Here is a 26,143-nt window from a genome sequence, read left to right on the forward strand (position 1 = left end):
ATTTATGAGAGAGAGAGAGTGTGTGTGTGTATGTGCAAGCATAGGCAAGGGGAAGCATAGGCAAGGGAAGGGGGAAGCAGAAGCAGACTCCCCACCGAGCATGAAGTCCAGTGTGGGACTTCATCCCAGGACCCCAGGATCATGGCCTGAGCCCAAAGCAGATGCTTAACTGACTGAGCCACCCAGGCGCCCAACTTAAATTTTTTTATTTTTAATTTTATGTATTTATTAGAGAGAGAGAGAGAGAGAGAGAGAGAGAGAGAGAAGGCAGAGACACAGGCAAAGGGAGAAGCAGGCTCCATGTAGGGAGCCTGATGTGGGACTTGATCCTGGGACTCAGGCAGGGGCTATACCACTGAGCCACCCAGGGATCCCCTAAATTTTTTTTGAAGAACAAATGATACTTGTACTTTTTGGCTGTACTTTTGAGTGTGTTTTATGCATAGATGTGAAATTGTTTTCCCTAGAGTTTTTCCATGTAACATTGATTCTCATTTTTCTCATTATAAAAATATGACCTTCTAAGTATGGCAGTGTAGCTACTTAGATAATCTGAAAATAGTTCAATAGTAAAAAAAAATTTAGAAATGCAGATTAAAATATAACAGAACTTTAAAATACTTAGCTGAATGTACAAGAAGATAAGGGAAATTATGAAAAGTCCAAGAGAAGAACTGAAACCTGAAATGGTAAGATAATAAGGCTGTTTAGGGTAGGTGGGCTGGTGGTTATTGCTATTACGGTTTTGAGATTTAGCACAATTTAGAATAGAAGATGAAATTTGAGGTTTCCCTGAAGCAATTAGTTGGGAATAAGACTCTTGACAGTCTACTGCTACTAGTAAAAGGGACATTTGGAAGAGGGGAAATAAAGAGCAACCTACCTGTCTACACAGGAGGTAACAAGGAAGTTTGTTGATTTTTATTTTTAACTATAGAAAGGAAAAAAGTATCTTCCATATAAATTTATAGCTACATGTAAGAGGGAGGAGCAGAGGGAGAGGGAGAATTTTTTTTTTTCCTTGTGATGCTAGCCAATCTTTTTTTATTAAGGTTTAAGGAATCATCAGCTAGAATGAGTTACAGGTGCACATGGAACACACCTCAAACAGCCAACAATAATCTGCCTTCCCTCTTTGTTCCCAACCCACCGAGTCCCTTCACTCTACAGAATCCAGTATCATCATTCTTTCAGAAGGATCGTTGGATATACAAGCATTGGATGTATGTATCCATTTATTTTAATCAGACTGTTCAGTACTTTGTTTTCACTTGGAGAGAGAGAGAAGCTAAAGCAGGCTCCACACTCAGTGCAGAGCCCGATGCAGGGCTGGATCTACGATCCAAGATCATGACTTGAACTGAAACCAAGAGTTGATGCTTAACTGAGCTGCCCAGGTGCCCCTGTAACCAGTTTTTTGTTTGTTCATGTTTGGAATATACTTCTTCCAAACTGAAACATTAACATAAAAATCAGACTTGGGTTGGAGTTCTGGTTCTGACAATGGTTGAGAAGCTGTATTGGCAAACCCTTTGGCCAATAACAATAACGAATCAGACAGAATATAAGAATAGAAATACATAGAAGCTAATGAAGACACACTATTCAAAAGAAGGAGGCAGTCTAGGGGAGATGTACTTTTAATTGGCTTACTCCTTGTAGGAGCTCCGAATTCATGCAGGGGGACAGAGTTCAGGTAGAACATAATGGTCTTGCTGGGCCAAAGGACTGTGGTTGGAATTTGGCATTACTAGACAGGGTAGAAAAGGAGTAGGGAGGAATCTTTCAAGAGCAAAGTCACAGAATGTGTGTACCAGGTACTCTGCAGTCCTTGGCTAACTTGAAAGCTGTGCATGTGCTGAGTGATATTGCATGGAAATGGGTGGAAAGCAGCAGCTGGGAGATTGAAGAGTTGTGCAGAAGTTTTAGCAATTGCCCAGTGCTGGGAAGATAGATTTTTGGGATCAGGTCCCACTAGGTTAAGAGGGGCTTGATGAAGACCATGGACTTTCCATTGAGGTTTCAGGAGGTCAAAACTAGATCTGAGGATCACGCCTTCATAGGAAGGAGGTTATTGGCCATATTTTAAGTGCTTGACAACAAAACTCCACACTCTGGATTATCTTATTTTCCTGTAAAGTATTCAGAGGAAAAGCTCTTTGTGACCCTCAGAGATTTCTTAGACTTAACGCCAAAAGCATAATCCATAAAAGACAAAAGAAATCAATAAATTGGACTTCATCAAAATGAGAAACTTTTGCTCTGGCAAAGATCCTGTTAAGAGATTATGAAAAAACAAACTGCACATGGAAGGAAAATATTTGCAGACTACATATCTGACAAAGGACTCATATTTACAGTAGTAAAGAACTCTCAAAACTCAGCAGTAAACAAATAAAAAAATTAGAAGATGGGCAAAAGACTTGAGAGACATTTCACCAAAGAGGTTATATATGGTAAATAAGTACATGAAAAGATGGTTAGCATTTTTATTCATTAGAGAAAAGCAACCTAAGACTGCGTCTACACGTATATTAAAACAATCAGCATAATAAGTAGTGACAAGATCACGTGCTTGCAAAGATGCTGATAACTGGATCTTTTTACATTGCTGGTAGGAGTCTAAAATGGTATGTCTAGAAGACGTTTTGGCAGTTTTGTGAAAAATGAAACCTACATTTACCATATGGCTCAGCAGTTTTGCTCTCGGGCTCCCTTTCAGATAAAAGAAATCCTATATTCATACAAAAGTCTATATTTGACTGTCATACCAGCTTTATTTACAATAGCCCAAACCTGAAAATACTAAAATATCCTTCAATTTGTGAGTTATTACACAAATCTTGGTACATCCTTATCATGGAATAGTACTTCACAGTAAAGAGGAAGGAACTACTTATACACATGATAATTTGGGTGGATATCAAGGGTGTTGTGCTGAAAGTCATATGTTATTCTTGAAATGACAAAATGAAATGACAAAATTATAGAGCTAGACAACAGACCACTGGGTTGTTGGGATTAGGGATACTGAGAGTGAGAGTTTTACGGTAAAGGGATAGCAAGATCTTGGTGATATCGAATAGTTCTGTATTACGGTTGTGATGGTGGTTACATGAATCTACACATGTGATATGTCCATATTGTACCAATGCCAAATTTTTGCTTTTTGATACTGTACTATAATTGTGTAGGATATTAATCATTCTGGGAGCCTGGAAGAAGAGAGTATGGGATCTGGGATCTCTCTGTACTACTTTTGTGGCTCCCTGTGAATTTATGATTAAGAAAAAGAATTTTATATTTTCTTACATATTTACCTCTATAGGTTTTTTTTTTTGTTTTTTGTTTTGTTTTTTTTTTTTAGAGAAAGTTGTAGGGGGAGAGAGAATCTTAAGCAGGCTCCATGCTCAGTGCGGAGACTGAGATCATGACCTGAGCTGAAATCAAGAGTTGGATAAGCCACCTGGATGCTCTACTCTATAGCATTTTTTGTTCTTTTTTTAAAAAAATATTTATTTATTCATGAGAGTCACACACACACACACACACAGAGACAGAGAGAGACAGAGAAGCAGAGACACGGGCAGAGGGAGAAGCAGGCTCCATGCAAGGAGCCCGATGTGGGACTTGATTCCAGGACTCCAGGATCGTGCCCTGGGCTGAAGGCAGGTGCTAAACTGCTGAGCCACCCAGGGATCCCGGCATTCTTTATCCACCCCCGCCCCCCCGGCATTCTTTATTCTTAACCCAGGTTTGTATCTAGGCCTATTTCCCTTTAGCCTGAAAGATTTACTTTAACATTTTCTGTTAAATTCTCTGTTTGGAAATGAATTTACCCATTTCCTCTTTATTTCTTTATTTTGGAGAGTCTTTTCGTAGATACAGAGTTCTGAGATAGCTTTTTTTTTTTTTTTCCCCAACACTTTAAAAATATCATTCTAGCATCTAGCATGGATGGTTTCTGATAAGTCAGCATTCATTCATGTGATTGTTTCTTAACATGAAATATATAGTATTTCTCTAATTGCTCTCAAGATTTTCTCTTTAGTTTTGATTTTAAGCAGTTTGAGTATGATATGCCTAGTGTCCTCAATGTATATATATCTTGGTCCAGGTTCAAGATTCTTGGTAGTGTGAGCTGATATCTATCATGAATTTTGGAAAAAAATCTCAACAATTAACAAATATTTCTTCTGTCTCTGTTTTGTGTGTATTATATACATAGTTTATGTTGCACTGTATATGAAAATAGTGTAATGTTGATTTAAGGTGAATTGTGGTAACTTACAATTGCTTTTATAATCTGCAGAGTATCTAGTAAAAAAAATGAAACAGCTGTCACTAAATAGCTAATAGAAGAGATTAAATAGAATACTAAACGAATAGTTCATTCAAAAGAAGTCAGGGAAGAAGGAAGAAAGATCAAATGAGTCAAAGAGAAAGCAAATAGTAAGATGATAGACTTAAACTTCTCCACATTGGTAATTACATTCAATGTCAATGGCTTAAGTTGTCTATTCAAAAGGGGAGAGATTATCATATTAGATAAAGGAGAGAAACCTAGCTGTGTACAGTTTATATGAGACCTCTTTTAGGTATAAAGATAAGCTAAAAAATGTGGGAAAAGATATACCATGGATATCTAATAACAAGAAAGCTTGTGTAGATATATTAATAACAAAGTAGACAGTAAGGAAATTTTGCCAGAGATGGAGATGAGTATTTTAGAGTGAGAGTTTCAGTTCGAGGGGTCTGGGTGGCTTCAGTTGGTTAAGTGTCTGACTCTTGATTTTGGCTCAGGTTGCTGTGTTGGGCTCCACACTCAGTGTGGAGTCTGTTTGAGATTCTTCCCCCTCTCTCTGCTCCTTCTACCTGCTCATTTTCTCATTCTTGTTCTCTCAAATACATGAAATAAAATCTTTAAAAAAAAAAAACCTCATTAAGTAGTATTAACAATCCTTAATTTGTATGTATCAACTAATAGCATTTTAAAATAGATGAAGAAACATTTGCTGGAACTACAGGTAGAAGTAGACCAATTCATTATTGTTGTTGAATATGTTTTAAACAAGGAGACAAAATCAGATCAAAATCAGAGATTTGAATGATACAAATGAAACTGAACTAGTTGATGTTCACAGAACACTAACTCCAACAACTGTAAAACACATTCATTTTAAGTGCACACTGAATATCCACTAAGGCATTTTCAGCCACAAAACATATCTTAACAAAGGATTAAAATAAACGGAATTAATGACATTAATTAAAATTTAGAATAAATTCTCTGACTACAATGGAATTAAATTAGAAATAGATAAGAGGAAATCTGGAAAATCCCTGCAAATATTTGGAAATTAAAAAAAATACTTCTAAGCAACTCATGTGCCAGTGAAGAATGTGCAAGAGGATTAAAGTATTTTAAACTAAATGATAATGAACATCTAATACATCGAAATTTTTGTGATATGCTAAAGGGAGATGATTTCTGATGAATTTAGTCCTTCTCTAAGATAGTGTAGATAGTAGTATACTACTCTACCATGTAGTATATACATTAATATGTTTATATTTATTTACATTTACTTTCATTCAACATCAAGTTTATGTAGCTTTATGAGAAAGTACAAGTAAGGTAGTATGAATGATAACAGCATGGAAGAAGTCTCATGATGTAGTAGGTATAACTAGTGATGATCCAAATCACTTTGCCATTGGGAAGTATGTGACTGAAAGAGATCAAGCTGGATGGGCATAGAACAATTCATTTTGGGGAAATCATAATCTTCAAAGTTAAAGTTTTCTTATTACTGAGCTTTGCTATCTGTATTCCTATTATCCATCCATTTACCAATGCTCACTACTCAGTGATCTGTATCTGTATCTAAATATCTATATCTGAGAGTGCTTTATATATTCTGGATATAAATCCTTTATCAGATGTGGTTTGCAATCCCCCTCAATGCTGTGGCTTGTCATTTTATTCTCTTTATAGTGTTATCTAAAAGTTAATTTTGATCAAGTCAAATTTATCAGATTTTCTCTTTCATGGATCATGCTTTTGATATCTTAAGGGTCCTTGTCTAGTCCAAGGTCACAAAACATTTTTCTTAGGTTTCTTTGTAAAATTTTGCAGTTTTGGATTTTATATTTGGGCCTATGATTTAATTTCATATAAGATATGAGTATGATGATATAAGATAAGGTATGGATAAAGGGATTTTTGGACAAGTAATGGAGTAGGCACTGAATGTACAACAGTGAACAAAAAAGATGTCCCTGTCCTCATGAAGCTTTATAATGGACAAAGGATATTAAATAGAGAAAGAGGAAGTCATAAAGGAGCCTGAAAAGGGAGAGTGGTTAAGTAGAAACTCTCTAGTTGCTTTAGTAGATAGGAAGAGATGACCATGTGTCATCGTCATCATTTTTATTGCTTCTCATTTTTATTGCTGTTAATTTGAAAACAGACATTAGGTTAATTTGAAAACAGGACTTGACAGTTTATTAGTAACTCATAAGAACAGTTTATATGCGGTAGAAGTCAGATGGGAATGATTGTGAGCAAGTGGGACATAGTATCAAGATAAAGAAGTTGCCCAGAAGTGAGCAAGTGGGACATAGTATCAAGATAAAGAAGTTTAGCTACCAGTGTGGAGATTTACTCCAGAGGGAGACCTTGAAGAAAGAGGCTAGTGAGGGGCTAGCTGAAGGTATATAATCCTTTAGATAGGTAGAAGGGAATGTGATGCAGGAGGGTGACTAGCCTTAGGTCAGAGAAGAGACACTTTATCTTCTATAATAGGAAGAGAGGATTAATGAAGGTAAGTGGATCAGGGAGAGCGTTAAGATTGGGTGGTGGGAGGATGTGCAAGATCTTGCATCTGCTGGCTTCTGACAATGGACTATGTCAAGGTCAACATCAGAAAGAGGGGAATGCGTGCCCAGGGGATTTGAAGTAGATAAGTTCAGAAGCTGTCCTCTCCCTGGATGAGAAAGCTGGCTCACTAGGGAAAGAGAACATTCCACAGAAACTAAGCTTGCGATAAAGAATTTAAGGTGAAAGAAACGAGTCTGCCTTCTTGTATGATGTTCTCCAAAAGACCGTTGGGTTTCCAGTCAAAGGAGTGGTTGAGTCCATTGGAGGGAGAGAGTGGCCACTTTCAAACCCTTTTACATAAGATCCTATGGTTTTGAGTCTTATTATACCCCAGGACTCAGTCCACGTAGGGAAGCAAGTAAAGAAGGCTGAAAAGAAGGTAATGTTTGGATGGTATTATTGCATTATTATTGCATTATTGCATTTAAAACATCATCATGGAAAGGTTTTGAGAAAGGATTTTTTTAAAAAAATATAATTTATTTATTCCTGAGAGAGAGAGGCAGAGACACAGGCAGAGGGAGAAGCAGGCTCCTTGTAGTGAGCCCAACGTGGGACTCGATGCCAGGTCTCCAGGATCAGGCTCTGGGCCAAAGGCAGTGCTAAACCTCTGAGCCACCAGGGCTGCCCGAGAAAGGATCTTAAAAAAGATGAGAGTGGAGATTAGAGAGTATTTGAATTTAAGAAGTACTGGAGGTACTGTCAGGGTCCAGGAGATGACTGTGGGTGAGTGGCTGAATTGGGATGGAAACAGGCTAACGAACTGAGCAATGAGAACTATGTGGTTGGGGTTCTGGGTGTGTCTTCCACATGGATGTCCACTTTGCTGAAGATATGGACATGACTGCAGATGGGAAGGAAGGTGAGGAGCAAGGAATCAGTAGAGAGGAGGAGTGAGCCAGGGGGTCAGTAGTCTAGGGCACCCAGGAGGCTGGTGCATTATTATTATGTGAGACTCAGTCAGGGGTCCTTTTTTTTTTTTTTTTCCTAATTTAAATTCAATTTGCCAACGTATAGTATAACATCCAGTGCTCATCCCATCATGTGCCCTCCTTAATGCCCATCATCCAGTTACCCTATCCCCCCACCCGCCTCCCCTTTGCAACCCAGCATTTATTTCCCAGAGTTAAGGATCTCTTATGGTTTGTTTTCCTCTCTAATTCTTCCGCATTTAGTTTCCCCTCCTTCCCTTATGGTTCCTTTTACTATTTCTTATATTCCACATGTGAGTGAAACCATTTGATAATGATCTTTCTCTGATTGACTTATTTCACTCAGCATAATACCTTCCAGTTCCATCTACGTTGATGTAAATGGTAGGTATTCATTCTTTCTGATGGCTGAGTAATATTCCATTGTGTATATATAGACCACATCTTCCTTATCTATTCATTTATTGAAGGACATCCTGGCTCCTTTCACTGTTTGGCTGCTGTGAACATTGCTGCCATGAACATTAGGGTGCAGGTGTCCTGCCATTTCACTACATCTGTATATTTGGGGTGAATACCCAGCAGTGTGATTACTGGGTCATAGGGTAGCTCTATTTATAATTTCTTGAGGAACCTCCATACTGCTTTCCAGAGTGGTGCACCAGCTTCCATTCCCAACAGTACAAGAGGGTTCCCTTTTCAACACATCCTTGCCAACACCTGTTGTTTCCTGTCTTGTTCATTTTAGCCATTCTCACTGGTGTAAAGTGGTATCTCATTGTGGTTTTGACTTGTATTTCCCTGAATGCAAGTGATGTGGAACATTTTTTCATCTGTCTGTTGGCCATGTGTGTGTCTTCAGTGGAGAAATGTCTGTTCATGTCTTCTGCTTGTTTCTTGACTGATTGGTTTTTACCTGTTGAGTTTGAAAAGTTCTTTATAGATCTTGATACTAGCCTTTTATATGTCATTTGCAAATATCTTCTCCCATTCTGTGGGTTGCCGTTTAGTTTTTTAATCGGGTGTCCTTTGGCATGACAAAAAGTTTGGGAATGTTAGCAGGAGTGTGAAGGACACTAGCCTCATCTCACCTCTAGATATACTTTGAGTTAGGTTCAGTATCACCTTTGCTGCATGCCAGGGCAACAGCAAACAGAGAGAGACATAAATTTTTGACCAGGATCTCAGAGAAAATGATTTCTCTCTTCTTCGGATATGATATTTAAATTTGGCCCATCACTGGGACTTGGTTAACAAAAGTGTTGTATGTCTGCCAGTATATGTGTCACAGCTCAAGACATAGTATTATTCAATTGTGGTGGGTGGGAAGAACTTCTAAGAAAAAAAAAATTAGCCATGTTTCTGGTAATACTTTTCTGTCTAAAGCCTGCAGTTAAGCCAGTTCTTCTTGTTGATAGCAATTTGTAAAAATGGTGTTTAGATGCTTTCCTGGGGGGAAAAAAAAAAAAAAAAGACTTCTACCTTGTTGGTAGAAATTTTCCCCCCTTTTGTAGTTATTGAAAAGCCCCACAAAGTGGTTTGTTGTGCCCCATTGTTGTGTCATTGTAGTCTTCTCAGGAGTTTTGTGTTGAGGGCCTGGGAGATGCCATCTTTAACATTAGATACGGTGAAACCATATCTGGCTCCTGTATAGCCCAAGCTGAGACTGTTTTCAATTACTGTGCTCCACATTGTTAGTTTTAGCAACTCTGCCCTGTACCTCCCTGCTAAACAAACCTGTTTTACTGTTACTTTTTAGACAGCATCAGAAACAAATTTGTTAAAAAATGATAAAGAGTTGAATAGTATTCAGGTCTTTGTGTAGGATAAAGTGAAACATTCTGGATTTGTTGTATTAAGCCATGATGCCTAAAGTACATATCATCTGGGGGAATTGCCATATTTGCATCACTTTTGCATTAAACACACATTAAACAGCTCACATCAAAGAATTCTTAAAAGGCATGTTTCCTAATTTCTTATAGTGGTAGAATTCATTTAATTTCTTACCTAACATGTTGTAGAACGATTTTTAGCTTCTGTGTTTTCTGCTGTAATTTTTATGCTCATTTTACATAGGCCATGCATATACCTTTGTTATAATATTTTAAGAGCAGCAATTGTGAGGCTTATATATTTTAATGTGATATAATTTAGTAATCCTTGGGAGCCTAGCAGAGCATCACATTTAATTTTCTATTAGATGAAAGAAACCTGGAAAGAGAATTGGTGATGGAGAGAATTGCACAAAACAAAACTAATCAGAGCTGATCCCTGAGGCAGAAAACTGCAATTTAAAATGAGCTTCCTTTGTATTTGAGGAATGTTGACAGACAACTATTAAGAGCATAGTAACAAGTAAATAATAGTAGTTATATATAGTAAGCTCCAACCACACTATTGAGGTTATATTCTTTGTGCCATAACTTTTAAATTATTCCAGACCCTAAACGACTCAATATTAGTGAAGGACAATGGTAACTTGGTTTCTTAAGAAAACATTTATGTAGCAGGCATAATTGTGTTCTGTTGATCCCAAATAAAAATGTCATTTGACCCTCGATAAAGGTGTGTGTGTGTGTGTGTGTATGTCATCTACACCCTACTCCCTCCTTCATTAGGTACAGAAGAAGGGGTTTACCACGACAGTGTGGCATTACCTGGAATATGTGCCTGGCTTTGCTTTTTCTGTCTAGAATGACTTCTCCTTCCCTCTTGGTCAGATTTAGTTTGTGGTTGCCAGGAGGAGGTGGAGGAGGGTGGAAATAAAGGGTATGTATCTCTTTCCAGTATAGCTACCAAAGAGTCCTGGCTGCAGTACCTGACATTGGTAAGAAAGCACTTGTTAGAACAGCATGACTTTTTTTTGTCATGGTAGGTTGATACTAGATTGAGGCCTCTGGAGACTGCCAATGTCCTACTTTGTTTTACCCTCCCTTAGCCACTGCCACACATTTGCCAATGGTGAACATTGTTGCTTGAGGAGTAGTCAAGAAGCCACATACAGGGGCTGATTCTCTGATACCAAGATGACATATGAATTCAGTGTCCCTGGCAATTCTAACAGTTCCTTTTTTTTTTTAAAATTTGACTAAAACTAACTCAAAACTATAAAATCAATAGTTTGTGAAGGCTTCGAAAGCTATTACTCAAAATGAAACCTGCCAACTTAATTATTGGTCAGTCTAAGTGTATAATAATATTGATATGATTTTCCAAGAAGGAAAATATGAATCTAGCTCATGGGGACAGAGGAAGGTAGGGAATGTCATCATTTTAATGATAATTGGTTTCAGAAACCAATATGGGAAAAACTGGAAAGTGAAGCTTGCAGAGGGAATTATATCATTCATACTTCCTCACACATGGTGCCCTCAAATTGGGATAATTCACTGATGGTTCATTTACAAAGGGATGATTAACTACAAGAGATGGTGCAGTTATCCGGGGTTAGTAATAGCAGGGTTGCTCTTACCTCTTAGTCCAAAGAGAAGAAGGGAGGTACATGCCATTCCTGCCACAACATTTGGGAGTTGCATTGGGAGGCTGACTTAAAGGGGCAGTACTATTGATGGTAGAGATGGCTGAAGTGCAGGGGCAGATATGGTTAATTAATACATGGAATAGGCATCTGTCCCTGTGAGGACAAAACATTCCCTTCATGATCAGAGTTCCAGTGTAATCAGTCTGCCACTGGGTGACCACTTGGGTCCTCTAGAGAATGGAGTTACATCAAGACTCAGTGTTGGCTTTTGTTCATGACAGGTTGGGAACTTGGCAGTGGCAATGGCCAAGTTATCCCTAGTGAGCGGAAGTCCATGTTGTTGGGCTCTTGCATAGCCTCCAGCCTTGGCCTCCATGCTGTTTTGTTTGTACATGGGCTCATTGAGCAAGTACCAAGGAAAATGGTGAAAGATGTTGATTGGCATCCCCAGGTGGTTCTGCTTTTCCAGCTGACTATTGATGCCTGCTGGTGGGGCATTTCTGGAAGTGAATTATGAATGTATTTACAGTCTATTGCCATTCAAGAGGCTTCCATCTATACCTCTCTCCCTACAGTTTAAAGTTTTCTTTTTTTTTTTTTTTCTGTCTCTTTTTTTGGGGGGGGGGCATGATTTTGTTCTTTCTAGGTTTTTGATCCCCTTTAGCTACTGCCTCTGAGTTGGTGTAGATCCATCTCTTAGTCCATCTCTCTTTGTTAATAGGTGTACCACACAAAGTTTTGCAGACTCAGAGTATTTTCTTTCATCATTGTCTTTGTGGGCCGAGTTGAGTGAGGTTACAGTGAAGTGGCCATCCACTTTCTGTTGATGCAGATCCATATGTGAACTGGAGAGGGAGGAAATACAGAACTCCCTAGGAAGTCATGAAAATGGGTCAAGGAAGGGAGAGGCAGCTGAGCAGTGGGAGCAGATAACCATAGGAGTCTGAATCCACCTGCATTTGGAGTGAATGAAACTGCTTGGCTTGGGCCCATTCTTACCACTGTAATTTAAAAATAAAATGCTATTGTGTGCAACCAATGTTACAGTAACATGCAGCTCATGATGGGTAGGTCAGGTCTCCTATTATTCCAGGGTCAGGCATTCAGTCTCCACCAGGGTCCAGCAACAAGCCTGGAGCTGCTTTTCAAATGGAGTGTGATTGTTGACAGACGGCAGGATAAGACCTTATTCCAAAATCCTAGAGGGTCTGTGTTATGATTCTGCTGCTAGGGCTTGCCACAGGCTTTGTATAGCATCCCTATCTGCCACAGTCAGTTCCAAGGGCATTAAGTCTGCTGAGTCTTAAGACTCAGCTGAGGGCAGCCCCGGTGGCTCAGCGGTTTAGCGCTGCCTATGGCCCAGGGTGTGATCTTGGAGACCCGGGATCGAGTCCCATGTCGGGGTCCATGCATGGAGCCTGCTTCTCCCTCTACTTGTGTCTCTGCCTCTCTCTCTATCTCCTCTCTGTGTATTCTCATGAATAAATAAATAAAATCTAAAAAAAAAAAAAAAAGACTCAGCTGACAGAGTAGCTTTTACTTTAGCTTGGACTGGTTGTAGAACCCTTTCTTGGACCCCTCTCAAAACTAGCAGCCTTGTCAATGATCAGTAAATGGGTTGGAGCCTCCAAAATCCAAGCAGACTCACCCATTATTGAGCCTCCTTATTTGGGTGAGTAATGCAAGGTACAGCAATCTTCTCTCTTACTTTAGAGGGAATATTATCACATGCCCCAAGACCGCTGGATTCCTAGGTACTTCACCAGTGTAATAGGCCATGAATTTTTGCAGGACTTATCTCCTACCCTCTGACATACAAATTAGGGTGCTACTTACCAGGTCTATTTAGCATGTCACCAGTATAAAGAAACAGTATGATATCCTGAAGATTATCAAGATGAGGGGGTCCCTCTGGACTATATTATGACAGAGCAGGAGACTTGATATAGGGGCAATTTGGCAAGCAGAAACTGCTTCTGATTTTATTCACTGATTGGAATGGAAAAGAAAGCGGAACAAGTGCCAGGAGCTATGGCTATGTTAATTTACTTCAGCAGAGATACAGTTACAATAGGCATCATCAGCTGATTAAACCTGCAGTCATCTGTATCTGAACCCCTGTGGCTTCTGTACTGGCCTAAAGAGCAAGTTAAATGTGGATGTGTTAGAAGTAACCATCCCTGTGCTTTTCAAGTCTTTGGTGACACTGGTTCCTAATCACTGATCTAGTGGATATGGCTTGCTTTTGGTTTATTGTCATTGGGTGGACAGACAAGGCAGGTGTTGTAGTTCTAGGAGCTTCCACTTTGTCTCTTTGTACTCAGTCTTCAGTCCGCTGGGTGGGAATCCATTGTGGGGATCCTACTAGTTACTATATCTTTTCTCATTGAAGTTCTAGGACTAGGGAAATAACCAAAGATAGGTCCATGGGCCCATTGGACCGATGTGAAATGGATTTAGTAAGATCCTATGTGGCACCAGGCCTCGATGAGCTCTTTCTTGATCTGACTACTGGAGTATATTGGCTTCTTACATCTCCAGAGATCAGCCCAAGTTCAGAGCCAGTATCTAAGAAGTTCAAAGGGTCTGGGAATTTTCCCAGTGCTAAGTCCCATGGTAAAAAAAGTCTGAGGACTTTCTGGGGGAAGGAAAGTGGTGGGGAAGATCCACAGCATTCACTGTGGCCATTTTTTAGAGGTCCTTGTGGAAGGGACCTTTGGCTTAGTGAATGAGCTCTGGATCTTGAACTGTCTTGGGCATTGGATCTGGATGAGAAGCTGTGAATCCTTGGTATGGTTGTGTTTTTTTTTTTTTTTTTTAGGGTTCTGCCCAATAGACCTAGAAATTTTATTATATGTCAAACATCAAATTAGTAGGCTGATTTGATGGCAGTTTACCATTGTCTTGGATTCTAGTGGGTCAGAGTACTTTGATCACCAGATTGCCATGTGACTCACTGTGGCACTTGTGCCTATGGTTAAGTGCTCATCGGCCTCTATCATTGCTAGATTCCATTATTCCCATTGTGACCAGAGAACCCAGTTCTGTTGTATTTTCCACTCTCCCCTCTGGCCTGTCAAGGATAGCCAAGGGCTTCTCAAAGGTGCTGGTGCCCTACTCGCTAACTCATGTTTTTCAGGCCCACCTGGGATTGGTAGTTTAGGGTGGGTGGGCAGGTTGCATTTGTAGAACCATTCCAACATTTTCAGTTCTGAGTGTTCAGACTCTGTTCTCTGTAATTCTGATGTCCAGGCTATGCCCCAGACCAATTAAATTAGACTTTTCTGGGGCTGGATTCAGGTATCTATAGTTTTTAAAGCTCTGCAAATGATTCCAATATGGGGGCAATGTTGAGTCCCACAGTACTGATTTCAGTGTTGTTCTAGACCTTAAGCATCACTGGGCAACTTGTCGGATATACAAATTCTCAGGCCCCCACCCCAGACATACTGAATGAGAAACTCTGGGGGTGGAGTCTAGCACTGTGTTTTTACAAATTCTTTAGTAAAATTGAGAATCACTGTTCTACAGTCTGCTGGGGGAAATCCTAGCATTTTGACCTCATTAACTATAGACTATCATTAAGGTCATGTTATCACTAGTCAGCCTCAAAAACTCCCAGGTATTTGAGTCTTTGGCCTCCCAGGTGAGAGGCAATGTGAATGTGACCTGTAGACATGCTTTTCAGACTTGGTTCAGCTCTCAGGAAGATTTCCCACTGCTTCATTTAGTACCAAGATCTCAGGATTCCTTTCTGTCCTCTCTTGTAGGCTGGTTCATTTTTTATTCCTACATCCTTGGGATTACAACTGAATGTAAATGATCTCCTATATTTGATGCCACACTATGGATAGGGCCTAAGGTTTGTCTTTTGTTCCATTTCAAAAGGTTATTTCAAGGTCACCAAGATTTAGCACATGCCACTGAGGTTAAAGTATCCTTTTTTTTAAAAAAGGTTTATTTATTTTGAGAGAGAGAGCGAGAGAGAAAGGGAGAAAGATCACGTGTGCGCAGGGGGAGAGGGAGAAACTCTCAAGCAGACTCCCTGTTGAGCATGAAGTCCAATATGGGGTTCAATCCCATGACCCTGAAATCAGGATCTGAGGCAAAATCAAGAGTCAGTTGCTTAACTGACAGAGCCACCCAGGTGTCCAGGGTTAAAGTATCTTGAGTGCTTGCTTATTTTTCTGTTTTCTTCTTTTCTATTTTTTGGTCTTTCAGGTTTCCTTAATTTCTTTCCAATTTAGCTGTACATTTTTATTAAGATACTTAAAAATATTTTGCCTGACGTTTCTTTTTATTTTCAATGTAAGGAATATTCAGGATATGTTGTATGCCATCCATCTGAAAGGACAAAAAGTTTTAATGGTTACTCAGATTTCAAACTACAGATTCATTACAGATTTTATTGCATTGTGACATCTAATTTCTTAACTTAATCTGCATAGCAAGATTTATTCATATACTTGTAATACACTGCTTTTTCTGGTGGTTGGTGCTTCGCAGCTGGGGTGCAGATTCATGATATAAATGTTGATGGCAGATCTTAGCTGCCACACAAATGATCTTTCACCCTTAGATATATGTGTGATAGTTTACTGAGTGTTTTTTTAATGATTATTTTAAAGTATGAAAACTCCTTTATTTCTGTGTATAACTCGAGTGGTCTCCTTACATTGAACAAGGGTTCAGTCTCATGATAGACTAGTTTATGTTGTGGTAATGGAGACTATCAACATCTCGGGCTCACCTTTGTTCTTACAGGGCCTACGTGGCTCTGAGGGCAGCTGACCTCTGCCTTCTAAGCTGCTTCTGTCCTATATGGCATCTCCATGCAGTGTAATGCTTTAAAGTTTCCTGGGGCAAGGAAGAGAGACTGGAAAATTGCACATGGGCATATGCACATCATTTCCACTTTTAGCCAGTCACCAGAACTAGTCATATTGCCTCATCCAACTCCAAAGGGGGCTGAGAAATCTTTTTATGTGTCCAGGAAAGAAGAGGTACTGGTCAGCTTGGTACTATCTACTGCTTTTCCAGATTGAGTCTGCCTCATGTAAGCATATGCGTTATTTATTAAGAGGGAATGAGCAAGGTCAGAGGCTCCAAGAAAAAGTTTCAAGCATGGGATCCCTGGGTGGCGCAGCGGTTTGGCGCCTGCCTTTGGCCCGGGGCGCGATCCTGGAGACCTGAGATCTAATCCCATGTCGGGCTCCCTGCATGGAGCCTGCTTCTCCCTCTGCCTGTGTCTCTGCCTCTCTGTCTCTCTCTGTGTGACTATCATGAATAAATAAATAAAATCTTTAAAAAAAAAAAAGTTTCAAGCAGTCGGGATCTGGCAGCTCTAGAAGGCCTTTGGAGCAGGACCCTCTTGGGGTCTTGCTTGTGGCCCCCGCCAGAATGGTGAATGAAGTTCAGTTTCTTTACTCTGTGTCACGCCGCTCAAGATTCAGATTTCTGAGCAAGAACCCTGCTGGTTGAGTTTGAATTGTGGCCTTCCCTTGACAGTACCAGTCCATGGGAGGAAAGATGTTTCTGAAGGGAGTCAGGGACCCTTTCAGGTTCCATATTTGGAGTGTAGAACGTCTGTTTTGTTATCCCACAGACTAAGCGCAGTATAGGAGAGGTACTTCCCCAGAAGGAAGCTGAGGGATGTTAGGAAGAGGGACTGGTGACCAAAAAATGACAAATTTCTTTTGCAGTCTAGAGTTGTTGACACCTAATTTAAAAACAAAACCCCGAAACAACCCTGGGAAGTTGATAAATCTTGTGTGCCTAGTGCTTCTGAACTTACTATAGGACTGTAAAAGACTGTAAGAAATCTACTTATATGTTTTATTTGTTTTTCCTGATAGTTTATTATCTTTAAGAGAAGGAATCCAGTTATAGATTGTTTATTTATATTTAGGCCTCAACAGGGAAGTGACGTGTTAGCAGTCCTTGCCGCATCTTCCCATTATCTGATTTTAGAAGTTAGGTGCCAATTTAAATGCAGTTGCCCAACCAATATACTGAGATTTAGAGATTAAGGGTTACATCCACAGAAGATAATGTGAAAACTTTAATGTCAAGGTGTTGCCAGGAGAGCATCGTGCGGACAATGCTGCTTCATTACAATAACATTTTCAGTTATTAAATACAGAACAGAATCTTATTTTATTCAAACAGGTTTTCTATCTTTCTCTTGCATCATTGGCCTGTCTTTGTGTCAAGACTTCATTCTCTCTCTCACTTTTTTAAACCAGTACTTGTGAAAAAGAGGGTTTGGAGTTTCAAGTCTACAAGTGTGATTTTACTTGGCAAGACTTAATCAGAAATGCAAGATCCAAAGGAATCTAAGATTTAATATGAATAATATTTAAGAAAGGACTATGAGGCTTATCATGTTCTTACTTTATGCTACCCTAGCTATGTTCAGGACATTGAAAGCAGGGTTCTAAGGAAAAAAAAAAAAAACAGCCTGGGCAGATTGGTATCAATTAGAATTCTCTGTTCTCCTGAAATGTTGGGGATACCTCTTACTTCAAAGGTCAGGGGAGAATGCTAAACAATATCTAATTTAAAAGATTATGTTATAGTTGTTAGGATGACTGTTGCTGTATCTCCCACTAGGAGTAGTTACGTAGGACTTAAAAAAGAGGTCTCTTTGGCTTAAAAATGCTGACCAAATAGGAAATGCTAGATATTTTCTGGATCTGGAGTTTCAGTTTCTTTTTGTAGTTGTTAATTGTATACCCTTGAATAGAAACATTTACGAACTATTTTGAGAGTCAGGAGCAAGTAAATTTATTACTGTGCAAGTGTCAGAATATTTTATAACTGTAGAACTTCCATGCTTTGGTATTCTTAATTCATCTTCCTGTCTTTTTGCCTTTGACCTAAGAGACTCAGTCCAGGGTAGGTAAGAGTGACACACATTTGACCATTTAATTCAACCAGGTGACTTCAGAATAAAGCCAAAAGAGGCCTTATTCCACCTTGTCAAAGTAGGTATAAAATAGGTTTGGATTTCAAAGTAGTTTAGGAACTAGTATAATCTTAAGTTATTATTTGTAGTGGTCAACCAATCATGCCTGTGGTTGCAGAAAGATAGTTTCCATTAATGATGGTGTAGATATGCTAAAAGCATAATGATACTGGAAATAAGACTCCTTTCATCTCCTCATTTTTCTTAGGTTTTTTAAAAAATGAATGTAATAGTAGCATAATATTTGAATATCTTATTTTTCTTTTTCTTAAAAAAATTTTTTTTAAAAGAGAGATAGCATGTGTTTGTGGTGGGGGTGGGGGAAAGGGGCAGAGGGAGAGAGAGAGAGAATCTTAAGCATGGAGCCTGACCCAGGGCCCAATCTCATAAGGTAATGACCTGAACTGAAATCAGGAGTTGACCCTTAACCCCAGTGAGCCACTCTGATGCCCAGTATTTTTAGCTCTCTTAGTTTCAGTGTTTACAGAATACAGGAAAATATGCATAAGAACAGTATCTACACATTATTTGGATTTTTGAGTTCGATGAACTAAACAAATGTATTTTTAACTTTTTTGTTCTGTTTCATATCAGCATTTTCCAATGTCCTTGTACCTAGGTCAACAAAAACTTTTCTTCTTGGTGTTTGTCATTTATGTGGCATCTTTGTTTATTAATCTTATGCTTTTCCTTTTTAATATTAAAATTTCTTTCGAAATTTAAAAATAGCAAGTGGAAAAATCTCAAAAAACATTATCTGTTGTGTACTGTTTAGTGCTATCCAAAGTTAGCTTTTGCAAGAGACATGTCAGGTTGCTGTGGTATTACTAGGGTAGATTATATGATGTGTGCCTGTTTACAAGACACCAAGGGCTGAAGCAATTTCTGTTATGCTGCAGGCAGTTCAGACAGTTTTATCTCTTTTAAAGATTTGCAGTGTTGAAATGTTTTTAATTTCAAGTGATACTTACTGATAAAAAATGCCAGTGGATTATAAAATGGAGAAATATTATAAATCCCTGCCACTAACTTTGTGAAGTAGAGAGTGGGATCCAGGTTTCACATTTAGTATAAGGTTGACTTTTTAAAAGAATTAAACCATTTATTTTGAGATTATTTTAGATCGTATGCAGTTATAAAAAATAATACAGAATGCTATGGATGTATACTTCATCCAGTTTTTCACAATGGTAACATCTTGGAGAACAGTGTTACAATATTACAGTCAGGATATTGGCATTGAAACAGTTAAGAAACAAAACAGTTTCATCTCCAGGGATCCCTCATCTTGCTGTTTTATAACCACACATATTTGCTGTATCACATGTCTCATTCCCACCCCAACCACTGACAACCAGTAATTTACTCTATTTCTATACTCGTGTAATTTTGAGAATGCATAAATGCAATCATATGGTATGGAACCTTTTGGGACCGACTTCTAAAATTTAACATAATTCTTTGGAGATTTATCTAGGATGTTGCTTGTGTCAGTTCCTTTTTTTTTTTGCTTATTGGTATTCCATGTTATCAGTTGTATCACAGTTTATTTAACCCCATTTACCCATTGAAAGATACCTGGGTCATTCCAAGTGTTAACAATTATTTGTAAAGCTGCACATTGATGTGCAGGTTTTTGTGTGGATTAAAGTCTTCATTTCTGTGGGATAAGTTCCTAAGATCTGAAGTTAGGTAAAGAGTAAACTTATCACCAAGTCATAGTTTTTCTGGGATATATGGCCAGGGGTACAGTTTTCTGGGTAATCATATGTTTAGTTGAGTTTTTTTTTTTCCCCCCCAGGAACTGCTACCCTATTTTCCAGAGTGGCTATACCATTTTGTAGCCTACCAGCACTGTATGAGTGCTCTAGTTACTTTCCATCCTCAGCAGCAATTGGTGTTGTCACTATTTTGTGCATTTGCCCTTCTGAAAAGTGTATAGTGATCTCCCATTATGGTTTTAATTTGCATTTCCCAAATTGCTTATCATATTGAACATATTTTCCTGTGCTTATTTGTCAACTGCACATCTTGTTTGATACAGCGTCTCTGTGCTTTTGGTGTCAAGTCTACTGTTTTACCTACATCCTATCCCATTCTCCCCCCCACCCCCCAGTTTTATAGTTTCATGTTTTACATTTGAATTCATGGTCTATTTTAAGTTAATGTTTTGTATAAAGTGTTAGACTTAGGTCGAGGCTTACTTTTTCTTTGTCTTTTGTATAGCCAGTTGCTCCAGCATCATTTGTTGAAAAGGCTGACTTTCCTCCATTGGATTGCCTTTGTACCCTTGTTAAAAAATACTAGGCTCTACTTGTGTGGAGCCGTTTTTTGGATTCTCTGTTCCATTGATCAATATGTCTGTCTCTTTGACAGTGCCACACAGTTTTGATTACATATCTATATAATAAGTGTTGAAATCAGGTAGAATAATTTCAACCACTTTTCTTTTTCAAAATTGTTTTGGCTATTCTAATTCTTTTGCCTTTCCACATAAATTTTAGAATAATCTTGTTGATAGCTACAAAAAATTTTGCTGGGATTTTGATAGGAATTGCATTAAACTGGGCTATCAGATTGGGGAAAATTGACATCTTTACTATGTTGTCTTCCTCTCTCTGCACATGGTATATCTCTTGTTTTGTATTTGTTTAGAAGATGGTCAATCAGGACTGGCCACCAGAGGAGACAGAGGGGAGGCTCAGGAAAACAAAGTTTATTATACTCACAGGTCCTAGAGACAGGCAGGGTGTGCCATACAGGGCCACATGGAAGAATAACACAGTGATTAGGAGGCAGAAGATAGCAGCAAGGGGAATGCCTAAGCCGTTGCCTTTATTGGGGTTTCCACAGGAAAGGCAAAGGAAGACAAGGGAAGGGTAAATAGTTTAGTATTGGGTTGTTTGATTGACTTCAGCAGGCTTTGGGATATAGGGGTAGTCTCTAGTTGGATGGTAACTGGCTTTGAGATGATGAAGGCAGAAGAATATTACCTCTTGGAGTGTATGGGCCAGATAGAGGATTGGCTAGTTTGCATATCAAAGAGATAATTATTTGGGTCTTTGATGTCTCTAAGAATTGGCTACCCTTGGGAAGGCCAGTTTCTCCCCAGTCAGAAAGATTTTTTTAAGATGTCAGTACATCATAATTACAGAAAATACAACACACACATACACATGCACACAAATTCATTTTTCCATTTATTTAGATCTTCTTTGATTTCTTTTAAACAATATTGTGTGGTTTTAGCATATAGTTCCTATACATGTTTTATTAGACTTATACCATTTAACATTTGCAGTGATTGTAAATGGCATTTTTAATTTAAGTTTCCATGTGTTCATTACTTATATGAAAAAATGCAGTTAGTTTTTGAATGCTAATATTTTATCCTGTCACCTTGCTAGCCTCATAAGTTGTAAGGAGTTTGTTTCTGTAGATTTTTTGGTATTTTCTGTAAAGACAATCATGTCATTTGCAAATAGCTTTCTATTTCATATTGAGTGAATTGTGATAGTCTGTGTTTTCCAAGGGGTTGGCCCATTTTGTCTAAGTTGCCAAATTTGTATGTGTAATGTCCTTTTGATATGTCTTGTTTTTTGCCCACTTGTTTTATCAATTATTGAGAGGAAGATGTTGGAGTCTACAAGTATAATTCGAGGTTCATTTCTTTTTATAACTTTGTCAGTTTTTGGTTCACATATTTTACAACTGTTTGGTACATGCACATTTAGGATTGGTATATTTCATTGGTGGATTGTCTCTTTTATTATTATGTAATATTTCTCTTGGTCTCCGGTGATTTTCTTTGCTCTGAAATCTGTTGTGTGATATTAACATAGCCATTCCTCTTTTGCTTTGATTACTGCTGTATATATATGTATATATATACACACACACAAACATATATATTTGCTTTCAATTTGTCTATATCACCATCTTTGATATTTCTTGTAGATAGCATAAAGTTGGGTGATATTTTAAATGAACTCTTTAAATTGTTGTATTTAGACCATTTACATTTAATATAATTATATATTTGATACTAAGTCTACCATTTTGCTCTTCTTGTTCTTGCTATTTTTCATTTTTACTTTTATAGGAATTACTGAACATTTTTTATAATTTTGATTTTTTTTATAGTATTTGAGTGTATCTGTATAGATTTTACTGGTTCTAGATATTAGATATACAACATACATATATATGTGTAGACTTTTGCGTACCTGTTGTTTTACCAGTTTAAGTGAAGTATAGAAAACTTACCTCCTTTTCAACCTTTTAATTTCCCTCATTTTAAAAAAATATTTATTTATTCATAAGAGAGACAGAGAGTGAGAGAGGCAGAGACACACAGGCAGAGGGAGAAGCAGGCTCCATGCGGGGAGCCCGGTGGGGACTTGATCCCGGGTCTCCAGGATCACGCTCTGGGCAGAAGGTGGTGCTAAACCACTGAGCCACCCAGGCTGCCCCAATTTCCCTCATTTTTAAATAATTGTAAATATGTCCTCTAAATATTTAGAGCCAAAGCAGACATTATTATAATATTTGCTTCAACCAACAAACATAGTTTAGGAAACCTAAAAAGAGAAGAAAAGCCTGTTATATTTACTTATATTTTTGCTTCTCATGTTCTTGTTTCCTTCTTGATAATTCCAAGGTTCTTTCCTCTATCATTTTTCTCTTTGGAATGCTTCCTCTAGCATTCCTTTGGGGTAGGTATGCTGGTAATGAATTGCTGTTTTTTGTAGGTTACAAAATAAAACCCCCCAAAGTCTGAATATTGTTAATATCAGATAATTTGATGTAATGCTAGTGTATGATTAGTTAAGGTCAAGGAAAAGGAAGACTGTAGAAGTGACCTGGTGCAAGCACTAATGTGATTTTACATGTTTCCCTTTCCTTCTCACTCACTTCACATAGAGGGTTCATTCTGTGTGAGGCAGTAAGTGGTGGGGGATACTCATTGCAATATATCTGTTCAGGGGACTACTGCTCAATAATAAAAAGAACTAACTATCGATATATGCTACAACATGGGTAACTCCCCAAAGCATTATGCTAAGTGAACAGAGCAAGAGCAAAAAGAATACATCGTATATGATCCCATTTACATGAACTCTAGAAAATGTGAATAACAGAAAGTAAATCAATAGCTGTCCAGGGAAAGGAAGAAAGGGAGCAAAATGGAGGGATTACCAAGGGAACTTGAGGTAACATGTGGAGCTATTATCTTGTCTGCGGTGGTGATTTCATAGATGTATACATATGTTAGATGTACCTAATTGTACATTTTAAATATATGTGATTTATTCTGTGTCAGTTATAACTTAATAAAACTGTTTAAAAAATACCACATCTGGGCAGCCCCGGTGGCGCAGTGGTTTAGTGCCGCCTGCAGCCTGGGGTGTGATCCTGGAGACCGGGGATCGAGTCCCACATCGGGCTTCCTGCATGGAGCCTGCTTCTCCCTCTGCCTGTGTCTCTGCCTCTCTCTTCGCTCTCTCTGAATGAATGAATAAATAAATCTTTAAAAAAAAAAAAATACCACATCAACAAGTGTTCCTCCAGTGCATGGCTATTGTGCAGTAATCCCACATGCAGGTCCAACTCATCCACAATCTTGTTTACAGAGTGAGGCCCATGATCACGTGCTTGGAAGTTGTGGCATTGTCAAATTCTTCTGGAAGTTTTTAAATGCTTACTTTCAGTTTCTGTACTTAAATCTTTGTTGACAGTGAGAAACAGTTTTATCTGTGCACTGTACTTTGAATCACACTGTTTAGGGTGCACTATTTTATATACATTTTTTTCCATCTCAGAATGGGGCCATTCTACATGTATCATTTTGAATCTACCTTATTCTACTTTATGGTCACACTGTGATTTGACTAATTTGTGTTCTGGTGTATGAATTCTGGCAATGAGCATATGTATGTGATTTTCTTAGCATGACTCCCATGAACTTAACTGGATCTGATAAAATATCCTGCTGAATTTCAAAGTGGATTATCTCAAAACTTTGGTATAACATTTCCTTCTCTCAGATTTTTAGAAGAATCATTTAAAAGTTTCATGCAGTGTAAGAATTTTTCAAACTGGGGTGTGCTGGAGGATGGTAGGCTCTAGCCTAGTAAAATCTGTGCTCAGATCTTGGCTGTCCAAGTGAACTGGATAGAGACCTGCTGTTTGTCTTTCAGCCTCCCTTTCCTGTCTTTAGAGATGGAGCAATAGTTGCCTTGTAGGATCAGTAATACATTGAAAGTGCTTGGTAACTGAAAAGTGCTATATGTATGTGCCTTCTTTTACTGAAAATATTTTTACCTTCATCTGGGATAGTTACTAATTTTTTTCAGGAATAAGTCTCATTTTGAAAATAATTTGGACACTAGTTCTTAAAAATGGAGGGCAAATTTTGTAGAGTGTCAGGTCTTTTACATACAGGTTAAAGATCTGAGAAATACATGTGAACTAATACACCTTTTTTCCTTTTCAGGCAATTACTGTCTTAACTGAATTAATTAGGGAAAACTTCAGGAATAGCAAACTAAAACAGTGCCTCTTACCAACGCTTGGGGAGCTGATCTACCTTGTAGCCACCCAGGTGAGACCATCTGAGGAACTCTACTGCTGTTTGATGTGTTCTGACATATTCTGGCTGACAAGTGTTAATGTCCTATAAAAGTTGTTTTGACTTTGTCCCTTAGAGCATACCTAATGAACCTTGGGGAAATTTTACCTTTGAAAGAGAAAGGCTTTCAGTGTCTGTCTGTCTGTCTGTCTCCTTGTCTGCCATGGTCCCTCTCCCAGTGCATTCCACAAAGTATAGGAAATTCTCACACCATATTTTAAAACCAATCGACCAAATGTCCCTCAAACTACTTTTTTTTAGGTTGCTGCCATCTTTGACTCTTTGAAGATGAGGCCATTGGTTTTCTGAGTATAAAAGCTTCATTTCAGTTAAAAATACTGCTTTGTGCAAATAGAGCTCAACTTGTCCATGAGAGTTTGTGACTATAGAATTTAACTTCTTATTTCTTAAGTTACAATATGAGGTGCTATCAAATTCAACAAAGAAAAATTAATGTTTCATTAGTGTTTTTATGAATGTTGATAATGATAAATTATAAGATATTTGATACTGAGGGTTTGTTTTTTTAAAAATTAATTTCAGAGGTAGAATTTAGTGACTCATCAATTGGATACAACAACCACTGCTCATGACTTCAAGTGCCCTCCTTATTGCCCAGCACCCAATTATCCTTTCCCTTCACTCACCTCCCCTCCAGCAACCCTCAGTTTGTTTCCTAGAGTTGAGCTTCTCTTATAGTTTCTCTCAATTTTCATCTTTTTTTTTCCTTTTCTTCTTCTATGTTCATGTGTTTTGTTTCTTAAATCCCACATATGAGTGAAATTATATGGTGTTTATCTTTCTGACTTATTTCACTTAGCATAATACCTTCTGGTTTCATCCATGTCATTGCAAATGGCAAGACTTCATTCTTTTTCATGGCTGAGTAATATTCCATTGTATATGTATACTACATCTTTTTTATCTATTCATCTGTCAATGGATACTTGGGTTCTTTCCATGTTTTGGCTCTTGTGTGCATTGCTGCTATAAACATTGGTAATACTGAGTTTTTTTTTTTTAATTTTTATTTATTTATGATAGTCACAGAGAGAGAGAGAGAGAGAGAGAGAGAGGCAGAGACACAGGCAGAGGGAGAAGCAGGCTCAATGCACCCAGGAGCCTGACGTGGGATTCGATCCCGGGTCTCCAGGATTGTGCCCTGGGCCAAAGGCAGGCATTAAACTGCTGCACCACCCAGGGATCCCCGGTAATACTGAGTTTTAAGGAAGTACTGGTAAGTAGT

At 38.4% G+C, this 26,143-nt stretch overlaps 1 protein-coding gene across 6 annotated transcripts in view; it reads left to right on the top strand.

Moving 5' to 3' along the window:
• ULK4 (unc-51 like kinase 4) overlaps positions 1 to 26,143 on the top strand; it is a 591,708-nt gene that overhangs the window by 86,718 nt on the left and 478,847 nt on the right. For 5 of the 6 annotated variants that reach the window (XM_072793220.1, XM_072793224.1, XM_072793222.1 and 2 more), the window contains 2 exons: positions 1,155 to 1,223; positions 24,763 to 24,870. In XM_072793220.1, the coding sequence (XP_072649321.1) occupies positions 1,155 to 1,223; positions 24,763 to 24,870 (177 nt within the window). The remainder of the gene's footprint in view (positions 1 to 1,154; positions 1,224 to 24,762; positions 24,871 to 26,143) is intronic. The other variant, XM_072793223.1, reaches the window with a different exon arrangement.

This window comes from Canis lupus, chromosome 22 (genome assembly GCF_048164855.1).
Source record: "Canis lupus baileyi chromosome 22, mCanLup2.hap1, whole genome shotgun sequence".
In the NCBI taxonomy this organism is placed as follows: Eukaryota; Metazoa; Chordata; class Mammalia; order Carnivora; family Canidae; genus Canis; species Canis lupus.